Source organism: Hippocampus guttulatus, chromosome 5 (assembly GCF_054856545.1).
Source record: "Hippocampus guttulatus isolate MCC_2025c chromosome 5, RoL_Hgut_1.0, whole genome shotgun sequence".
Taxonomy (NCBI): Eukaryota; Metazoa; Chordata; class Actinopteri; order Syngnathiformes; family Syngnathidae; genus Hippocampus; species Hippocampus guttulatus.
The window spans coordinates 6,347,503-6,357,892 of record NC_141265.1 but is presented as its reverse complement, the minus strand read 5'-3'; the positions used below and the strand labels follow the sequence as shown (position 1 = coordinate 6,357,892).

The 10,390-nt window shown below is 41.8% G+C and overlaps 1 protein-coding gene across 4 annotated transcripts; it reads right to left on the bottom strand.

The window, feature by feature from the left end:
• Positions 1–33: 33 nt before the first annotated feature.
• ddhd2 (DDHD domain containing 2) lies at positions 34–10,217 on the bottom strand. 4 transcript variants are annotated; one of them, XM_086110423.1, is made up of 20 exons: positions 10,108–10,217; positions 9,575–9,727; positions 7,308–7,500; positions 6,688–6,875; positions 6,519–6,608; positions 6,303–6,423; positions 6,052–6,141; positions 5,820–5,961; positions 5,509–5,717; positions 5,357–5,424; positions 5,157–5,276; positions 4,975–5,070; positions 4,545–4,706; positions 4,426–4,452; positions 3,861–4,016; positions 3,606–3,708; positions 3,358–3,516; positions 3,020–3,130; positions 1,670–1,847; positions 34–1,567 (listed from the first exon to the last, which is right to left on the bottom strand). In XM_086110423.1, exons 2-20 carry the CDS (start codon positions 9,692–9,694, stop codon positions 1,483–1,485), a joined length of 2,418 nt encoding a protein of 805 aa, XP_085966549.1. In that variant the 5' UTR covers positions 9,695–9,727; positions 10,108–10,217; the 3' UTR covers positions 34–1,482. The 4 variants fall into 4 exon arrangements, with proteins under 4 accessions (XP_085966549.1, XP_085966551.1, XP_085966550.1 ...); XM_086110425.1 differs by lacking the exon at positions 3,020–3,130; XM_086110424.1 differs by lacking the exon at positions 4,426–4,452.
• Between the last annotated feature and the right edge of the window lie 173 nt (positions 10,218–10,390).

The following is a 10,390-nucleotide window of genomic DNA, read 5'->3' as shown; positions in this document are numbered from 1 at the left end:
CGTCCAAATAAAAATGCTGACATAACCATGGAATGCAAGACATTCGTATTTAATTATGGCACACAAGAGGTATAAACAGCCATTAATTTTGTGCGTATTACCATCATCACTAAGGGCGCATGGCTTAAACAGAGATGTCAAGTATATAATACATGTTCAGTGTTTCTTTGGAGAGTGTAAAATGTTGTTTAACACAAAGAGATGCGTGGTGCAAAAACTGGAGAGAAACCTTTAACTAGTATAGTTGAAACAGTCCAGTCAACAAGGTGGCTGGGAGAGGGCAAACAACAAGGTTATCTGAACATGAGTAAAAACTTAAGTTACCTTAGACTATCTTAACATTTTGATTAATGTTGATTAAGCTCTTGTCTATGACAATATGACAACGCGGAAACTACGCTACTCCTGCAGATACATGTTAAAAGTGAATAAACCGCAGGGGGAATGTTGAGCTGATCAAACAACTGTTTTGCTGGACATACAGAGGCAAACTACGGGGATAAATAAAGTTTTCTGAATCTGAGAATCTGAATCTGAAACTCTTCCTTCTACAATCCCTTGATACTCAGGAGTGCAGAAGAGAAATGTTGAATTTGGCCTTGGGCATGTTCAAAATGAGTTCTGCAAACTTATCTTCCCATCCTGTTATGATATTGTATTATATTTTAAGAGCAAAAATCTAAAATGAATAGATTTACGATTAAATGCTTCACAAACCCTTGTGTGAATATGATGAAAGTGAAATAAAAGAACGCTCGAATGAAAAAGGGGTCATGGCTGCATGTTAGGGAAAATTGCACATTATAGAATCAGCAGCTTTTGGGTTCTTTGGGGGAACAGGAAGAGACTTTTGGAACAGACACAGCAAAACTTCCACTTACTGAATACACAAAAAAAACAATTTCAGTCAACCAAAACAAAATAAAATTCTTGTTTATAAAGCTAAGAGGATAAGGGAGTCCTCCCTTCAACACTTTCTACTGTATTATAAATTGCACTTGAGCAATTGAACATGTTTTTTTTTTTTTTTTTAAATACTATCAGAGGTGGCTAATCCAAGTGTGGAGTAAAAACTCTGCCAAACTTTGGCTTTCGCCACAAGTGCTTTGACTCAACAGGCAGGTAAACAAGCCCGGTATCTCTGAACCTGGATTTTCCACCTCTGATACTGAAATTCTGGTCATAGTGAAGTAAAATCTTCCGCATCATCTAGTAAGAGTTGTGCATTTGATATATTGATATAATGATGAAAAGTGCAAGGTAAGGAAAAGTAGACACGAAAAGTGCAACGCATAGCATGACATGAGAATCAACAAGTAAACACAAACCCAGCTTGGCTGATGACTGAAATCGCGATTGACATCTCTGGCCAGAGATCACTTGACCAAAAGACATTCTGGAGGAAGATTGCACAACCTCTGCTAACTGTCCTTCTCGGACACACTCTCAGGTTTCCTGAAGTGGATTTTATTGAGGAAACTCTCATTGCGGTTGAGTCTGTTCCAATGTTACATCCAATTTATCGTAAATCTCCTTAAGCAGCAATAGAGCAGCATCCTCAGATTCCCTGACAGGTAAAAAGTCAAAAAGAAACGTCTTACATGAAAAAGTAAGGAATTCAAGGACAGTTGAAGCAGGCGGCTCTTCTGAATATCAAAGTATGACTTACCAATAGCAAAGGTGTGACTGAATGGCAAACAAATATTCATTGAAGCTTTCTATTGGTTTTTCCTGAAGCACATAGTCAATCCGTCGCCCTCCGTTCAACATTCCCACTTTTATTTCTGCTTGCTCTGCCTGCTGTGGCTGCTCTGTTGATGCTGACAATTCCACATCCTCGTGTTTGCCTGCGGGGACAACAGAAACACAAATTAGATGTCTGCTTATGAGGATGAATCCTTTTGGTGACAAGAAAAGGGTTCTGGAATCTGTTTGAAAAAAAAAAAACAAGAAGTCAGCTCAAATTGTTAAAAGTGTCAAAAGTCAGCGGGTATGTGATGGCGAATGTGATATGACTTCCTGGTCTCAAAACGGACATTATTATCATTAATACGTTCAATTATCAGCATCTCTGGTGAGTCTGGTGTCTTATATTTCCAACTTTTGAACACCCAACCCGCCACTGTCATAATAGGACATACATGCATCAAAATGACACCTGCTGAGGGAGCTCCACATCCGCAGTCCTGAACGACAGTATTTGGCTAATAAGATCGTGCTGCAGAATTCTTCAGTGGCAGTGTTTATATAACGCAACAATTAGTAACAGAGGAATGACGTGTGGGTTAGGAGCAGGAGGGAGCCAACAGCAGTGAAAAAATGATAACAGATCACGTTTGACTCTCAGTGACAATAATAATGTGGGAATCCAAAGTAATGACAGTGGAACCTCCAAAGCCGCAAACAAAATTGCTCTCTGACCCTGATTGACATCGAAAGTGTTTCAATTGGACATCATGAAACTTTTATCGTATTTCCAGGCAAAATTAAGACACAACCACAACATGTCAATTAATTATGAGCTGCAGATGATCACATTACATTGCTTGTCCAATCAGTGCTGGGGGAAATTTAGTTCTCTCAGTAGTCAACATGACCTGTCGTAATAGTACGTCGTGTAATAAAAAATAAAAAAAAGTTTTAATACACGCTTATGTCAAGCAAAAAAAAGAAAGTGGTCAGATGAATATGTACAACATGCATCATGGAACGTGATGGGACTCAGCGTCCTATCAGCATGATTTGGCATGCCAAGTTGAGCAACACTAGTCTTGCACCGGAAAAACTGTAGCAACACTTCTTTAATCATATTTTTATTTTTTCACGAAGGGTTAAGTGAATGTGCATATGAACTGTTTGGGTTCGGTACCTCCAACAAGGTTAAGAACCACTGCTCTAGTCTTTGTCTTTTTATGTTTCAAATTGAAATGATGAAAGGCAGTCTTTCACTACTTTGTTGGCTTTCACTCAACGCAAAACTTTTTTTTTTCATGGAAGCTGTGTGACTGCTCTGGCTTACCTTGGAAGTACTGGTAATGCCTATGAAGGGCCCTGGGCCACTCAAATACTTTCATCCAAAAGTCACCCCTTTGATCTTCCCTCTGAGCAGAGGCACAAACTGCAGCCAACGCTGAGGTTCACAGTAAAGTGCAAAGGGGTGCGGAAAGCAGGTGTGAGCACCAGACAGAGTGAGAGACAAACAGGCAGGATGTTGGCAAGCAGAGAGTGAGGAGCGTGCGGACAAGGGGGTTAAACAGACACATGCAAGCACGCACACACTTTACATATTTACAGTACCGGTACATACTGTATATTTCACAATTTACAAAAAATATGTATCCTTTAAGCCCAACCTACCTGGTGTCTCCTGAAGGTTTTGTGTTACACCGTCTCCTTCGTCTACTGGAGGTAGTGCAGCAACAGGTAGTCTGGAAAGTGACTGCCAAGCCGTCCTTAATGATCCCAGTACATTGTTTTTCAAATCTATGCTCATGCGGGTAAAGCTGTCCTTCAGTTCTAGGAGATAAAAATGCATCTCTTCAGGATTCCCAGGTCATGCCACAATAGTGTTTGGCGCAGATGGGAGGGGGGAAAAAAATCCATACCCAAGTGCATCCTCTTGCGGCCTTTATGGTGCGGAATTAACATGGGCTCGAGGTCAACTTCTGAAATAATCATGGGTTCGATCCGGTAAGCTACAGGATCAAACTGCATCACAAAAAAACAGGCATTAGATGATTTCGCGAGTTCATTAAAAAAAAAAAAAAAAAAACGGAATACAATCGGGCATTGTTAAACCAACTGAGTGACAGATAACGTGGCTCTTCGTAAGGAAGGTGTGAATATTTGTTGTTGCGCACCGGGTGATAGATGTTATAAAAGCTCTTGCAGGTTGGGAAGCTGTAGTTGAGATCAATGCGTTTCAGTCCGCGGACAGTGAGGAACATTCCAATGGGGGATCCAAACGCAAAAAAGGTCTGTGGCTGGAACGCCAGCTGTGGGTAATCAATGGATACCTGGAGAGAGAAGGTGGTTTTCATCAGTCTTATCAAACCGCCAAAATAATGGCGGGGTTAGACAGATAATACAGAGGGTGCAATCATGCTGAATTCCTTTCAAAATAATTGAGACAACTTTGGGAAAGAAAGCGCACGCAAGGAAGAGAGCTAGTCACACATGCAGGACTGGATGAAAACAGAAAGAAGAGGGTGGTTTTTAAACTGAGAAGTACTTCTTGGGTACTGATGAATGCGAAGGTTCTACAACATTCTTAGGCGATCACAATAGCCAATCATTGGTGAGCAATTTTTAAAACAGGCCTGCAGTTTACTGAAATGCTCCTTAGGAGCTAGGCAGTGCCGGCGAGCTTCATATTAAGTGACCCCTGGACTACACTGTTTTTCAATGCTACCACTTGAGACAAACCTGTCCCTTGGCTATCCCTCCACTGGTCTGTCCGGGCAAGCAGGTGGGAGAGAAGCAGGAGGGTGATGCATGAAGGCTGGAGGCAAAGGTAATCGTTTCCATGCATGCATGCGTGGTACCTGTCCGATGCCCATGTTGAAATATTCATAATCTACAGCGCTGGTGCTGGACTGTGTTCTGAGGAACTGGCCCTTTACGACTGCAGATCCCGGAGACTGGTTACCATTGTCTTCACAGCAGTGACCTTGTTGCACTCGAGCCACCTGTCCGGCTTTGGAATCCTAAGTGAACATTTTTTAAACACATTGTTTTATTGTATTCAGTAATTGGTACTATCATTTAGAAAAATTACCAGAAATATATTCAAATTGAGTGTGATGAAATGCTGTACAAATGTAAATGATGTTGGAAGATACAATATAGCAGATCCGGAAGGTATTCACGGCACTTCACTTTTTCCACATTTTGTTACAGGCTTGTTCGTTATCCTTGATGGATAAAAATTGTTTCTCCCGCGAAAAGCGAGGGTTCGCTGTTTACAAGTCTGACCTCTGAAAAATATTTTCTCCTGACATATTTCAGGATCTTCTTCCGGGGTCCGAGAGGAATTCCTACTTCTTTGAGATCATTTTCTTGACAAAGACCCTAAAGGAAAATAAAGACTTCATTATGAAAGCTTACACACGTACTGCATACGAGTATCAGTTTTTTTGCCTGCGTTTGCGTGTTACCAGTGATTCCAGGTCCAGATTTTCTGCCTTAAATATGGGTGAGTATTGCTGCAGGCCCAGTCCGGTGAGAGCCTGCTCAAGTGTGTCATGGTCCAGATGACAGGGGTTATCAGGCAGCACCTTTAACATAAAGATGTTGTTTACCAACTCTCTTTTCGGTCCACTTATTGAGAAAGCAATCATCGTAAACACAACTGTACCTCCTCTTTTGCTGATTCTTCTGAACCAGATATCTGGTTGGTTAGCAAGTCAAACAGGATCAATGAACCTATTGAAAGAGAGGTAACTATTAAGTGTTTAATGGGTCAAGATGACTGTTAAGTCTATTATGGCATTTCAATGTGTTTCTAACCAAGGCTATGACCCACGACAGAAATTTCCCCCTTGAACTCGGGGTGTCGCTGTTTAAAGAGAGTGTGTAGTCTGTTGATCTCTGATACGACCGTGTCCACTATGGTCTGGCAGTAGGTGGGACTGTTATAGAAAAACAAGTCTAGCAGTGTGTCGTTGGTGAAATGTCTCAGTCTGCTGATGCTAGGCAGAGTGATCCGATGGATATCCCTGGGAAGAAGAAAAAAAATCAAATCCAATGAGTCTGAACTGCAAAGGAGAGGAATTGTGTTTGTTTGTGTGTTCATATTTGAGCTGTGTATATACACTTACTGATCCACACCAGTGGCATCGCCATGTAGAGCGCTGTGCCAGTTCACTGGGAGGAACTCCACTTTGCCCACCTTGCCCTCTAGCTGAGCATTCTTATAATGAGAGGCCAACAAGGACAATGACACACTCCGGAAGTCATTCACTGGAAAGACAACACAAGACTACGAATGATAAATATATTTCTGTACGGTGTAGAAAATGCACAAAAACAACCAAACAAATATACACCTACCACACTGTATGATGGATCTGAAGCGCAGGTCACATGCAGGACCGATGCCATGGACCATAAACACAAGGTGGTCCACCTTGTCTGGTTCACCTTCAAAAAAATAGATAATTAGATGCCAAACTTGGCTTGCGTTATTAGAAAGTTTTAAAAAAACGCAACTGTTGGCATATTCTTCGATACAGATTTTCTAATGCGGTCCTTATAAAGTGTCCAGTGTGTGAATGTTATAAAAAAAAGATTTAACACCATACCATCTGGTATTTCTACAGGGATGTTGTTAATGCCACGTTTGACTGTTCGAGGACGGGTATTCTCAGACGGTGAGGAGACCCAATCTTCTTGAAATCCTATTGGCTGATAGTGCATTATCAGCTGAAAAAAAGAGCAGAGGAAAAGTGGAACGCATTAGTAAAAAAAAATAAATAAAATAAAACGAATTATGGCGACATTATAGGTGCAGGAATCACCTTGGGATTGTGTAAAATGACTGTCTCTCCTGTGGGAAAATCCAGCTTCCTTTTCCACTCATCTAAAGTAACTGCGATCATATAAGCATCCTGTAAAATTGGAACATGTCAACTATTTCTTATTGAGGAAGAGGCTTGATGCGAAGGAGCTTCACTGGTGTCAGAGTACCTCCAGATTGACGCTGAAGTCTTCTGTGTACGGCATGAACCTTAAGTCTTTGTCTCCCTTGTAGAACCACGTGCAGCGGCGAACTTCAGTGGGAGCTTGTTCCCAGTACACGGCATAGCGCTTCCTCTCCTTGACATGTACATCGTAGCGCTCGCCCTCCACAGCCACCACCACCTCATCATTGCCTCCTACCACCCAGTAAATTTATATATCAGCTGCTCCCTTCTTTAGTCTAGCCCCACAGCGTTTGCTTTTTCATGAAAGTTTTTTGTACATTTTTATATTTACTGACATATATCACTAAATAATTGCTTTATTGTAAATAATAAAATAAAACGGATCAGTCAAATGAATTAGAACCGACTTTTCGGAAAAACATATTTTCCCATAAATTCCCAATGGCCACCATACTCCTGTTTACAGGTCAAAACTAACAACAACAAAAAAAATCAGACGAATGACTCCCATCTCAAAAAACGTAGGCCAAAACATTAACCGTACATCTGAAGAACAGAGAATTTGAATTAAAGTATGTCAATATTGAATTTTAAAGTGTTAGTAGTAGTATTGAGCATTTTGGTGAGTAATGGTATGTCACGGCACAGTTTGTGCATGCTTACGTGCATTGTCAGCATTCTCTAATTTGTCTGAGTCTTCTCTGCTAAAAGGGAGCCAGAGTGCATTGTCATCGCCCTGTTTGTAGTAAAACCAGTGAGGCTGCACTTTTTGGTAAGGAGGCGGGACATGCTCTGTCTCGAGCATCTCGAAGGGTGAAGTCAAATCAGGTGAGGCTTCATCCACTGCCGGCAGCACCTGTCGAAAAACATCAAAAGTGTCGGTATGCAAGTCGGGAAACATAAAAGTCAGAGGTCAGTCCGTTTTGTTCCATTAAGCTCCGAATCAAAGGAACCAAAGTAAAGAAAACCAGGCACGAAAGCACTGGCCCTCCTTTCCACTTGGTCAGGGAGACAAAGCTCTGTTGTACTCCGCCCTCCGCACATCCAGCTTTCCCCTCTTTGTACAAGTGACAAATACAGCTTGTAAACAGCCCAACTTCCTTGAATCTTAACCATTTGGAGCTTTCCACCGCTTGACACAGAATCACCCAATTGCCAAGTCAGGAAACAAGTCAGGAGGGTGTTGACATTTACAGAAAAATGATTCATAATTTGGAATACGTCTTTCCTAAGAGCCATTGAAGGTACAGTTGCTAAACCTTGGAGAGTCAATGCAATACCCTGTCACCAAACATTAACAGTGTGTGAAACAACAAAGAGGAACAGTATGTGACTTCCATGTATAGCCTAAGTATTTCTTCCCCAAGACACAAGGGCAGTGTCTTCATTTTGCAATGCTGTCGCTCAGCAGCGAAAGAATGTAGCAGCTATTTTGGTCCATTAGAACAGGAGCACAAACCGACTCTCACACTAAATAAGAATTACTTGGCACTGAGATTGATGCATCCTTGAGTGGTGCGAATTGTGACAATGCTGAGTCAATAGACTATTTCAGTCCTGCTTGGCACAGCCTTGGAGTTAGGCAAGGTGTTAGGAGTTGTTGAAGAGAGGCCCATTGTTACTTTTATCACATGCTCAGTACTTGGTTAAGCTTTTCTCTGTGGTCTAAAGCTCAGTCAAGGGAGGGTGGCAGACCACCGGGTAATAACTCTTGCTCGTGGGTTTCGTCACTAATTTGCATTTCACAAATTACTGTTGACATACAGTGGCTTGCGAAAGTATTTGCTCCCCTTGAACTTTCTGATCTTTTGCCACATTTCAGGCTTGAAACATTCATCCATCCATCCATCCATCCTCCAATCCGCTTATCGTCATGAGGGTCACGGGCGTCCTGGAGAGATATACCAGCTGTCTTCAGGCAGCAGGCAGAGTACACCTTGAACTGGTCGCCAGCCAATTGCAGGGCACAAATAGGCGAACAACCATTCGCCCTCACACTCATACCTCGGAACAATTTAGAGTGATCCCTTAACCTGCCATGCAAGTTTTCAGAATGGGGGAGGAAACTGGAGTACCCGGAGAAAACCCACACAGGGACGAGGAGAACATGCAAACTCTACACAGGAAGGGCAGAGCCGGAATCGTACCCTGCATCCCTGCACCGTGAGGCCGAAGTGCTAACCAGTCGACCACTGTGTCGCAGGCTTCAAACATAGATATAAAGCTTGATTGTGGGACACAATCGTAAAATAAAACAAAATTCATATGATACTCTAAACTTGTTCTTAGAAATAAAATACTTTTAAAAAATAAAGAAAAGTGAGGAGTGTGATATTATATACAGCCATTTTACTGTCAGTGCAGCTAACTCACTGCAGAAGTTCCCTGATGATTTCGGAATGCTCCAATGCTAACCTAAATGATTGATGATGACAAATTGAACCCACTTGTGTGTAATGTCGTCTCAATATAAATGCGCCTGCTCTGTGATGGTCTCAGAGCTTTGTTAAAAGACTACAGTATTGGGGAGTGAGCGGCATCCTGAACACCAAAGAACACACCAGGCAGGTCCGCCATAAAGTTGTGTAAAATATTAAAGCAGGATAAGGACATGAAAAGATCTCACAAGATTGAAACATCTTGCAGAGAACTGTTCGATCAATCACATTAAAACGGAAAGCGTATCAGATCAATCATACCAAGACCCGGCAATCCCTCTAAACTTTCAGCACAAACAAGAAAAGCACTGATCAGAGATGCAGCCAAGATGCCCATGATCACTCTGGAACAACTGCAGAGATCCACAGCTGAGGTTGGGGGAATCTGTCCAAAGGACATCTATTACTCACACAAAACTGGCCTGTATGGAAGAGGGACAAGAGCAAAGCTATTTCTCAAAGAAATCAATAAAATGTCCCGTTTGCACTCACCTGGTCCACATGTGTGTTCTCTGTAGTCACTGCCTGATCGGAGCTGCTCAGCCTTTCCTCGTCTTTGGTGGAAGAGGCAGTCGGAGATGGACCCCCCTGGTCAGCAGAACTAAGGGACATTCGCTCAACCTTATCCCAAGCCCCTGCCGTGGCCTGGAGGAAGGAGTTGGGCAACATAAATGCAGTCCTATCTGTCAAACCCGACTACTTGACGTACAAAAATAAGTGTTTACATTGACACGAGCTAGCATTACATCATCACTAAACTAGGTTGAAGGACACAAACAATGTAACGTGTGCTAACACTGTCGCTGCGACCTAGCACAGCTACCCATAGTTTACATGTTGAAGCATTTAAAACACATTTTAATGAAACTTTATTTGGCCACCATCACAGCTTTGAGACAGAATGTTTGTTTACATGCTAGCTTCGTTAAGCTTGCAAGAGGGACAGCGAGGTTTATGAGTATCACATTCTATTTTTTAATATTTATGTTTTAGTAGTAAAACAGAAAAGCTAGACTTAAACTCACCGACAACCTCCAAAATGTTAAGCTGGACAGGCGTTGTATTTGTTATTTTGCTAACTCCAACTGGCTGGGTTAGCCATTAGCCAAGGGCGATCTCCTGTCAAATGGTGCTACCTTTAGGTACTCAGGAATTTGAAAGACCATGCGAGTTTGAATATTACACGTGACACATTCGCTGGTAACAAATAAAAAATATAAATGTTGATTGATTTGAATTGTTTTTATTGTTAAGGTTGGTCTTTTTATATTTTACTGTCAAATGGATTTGGAAATCTGCAATACAAAT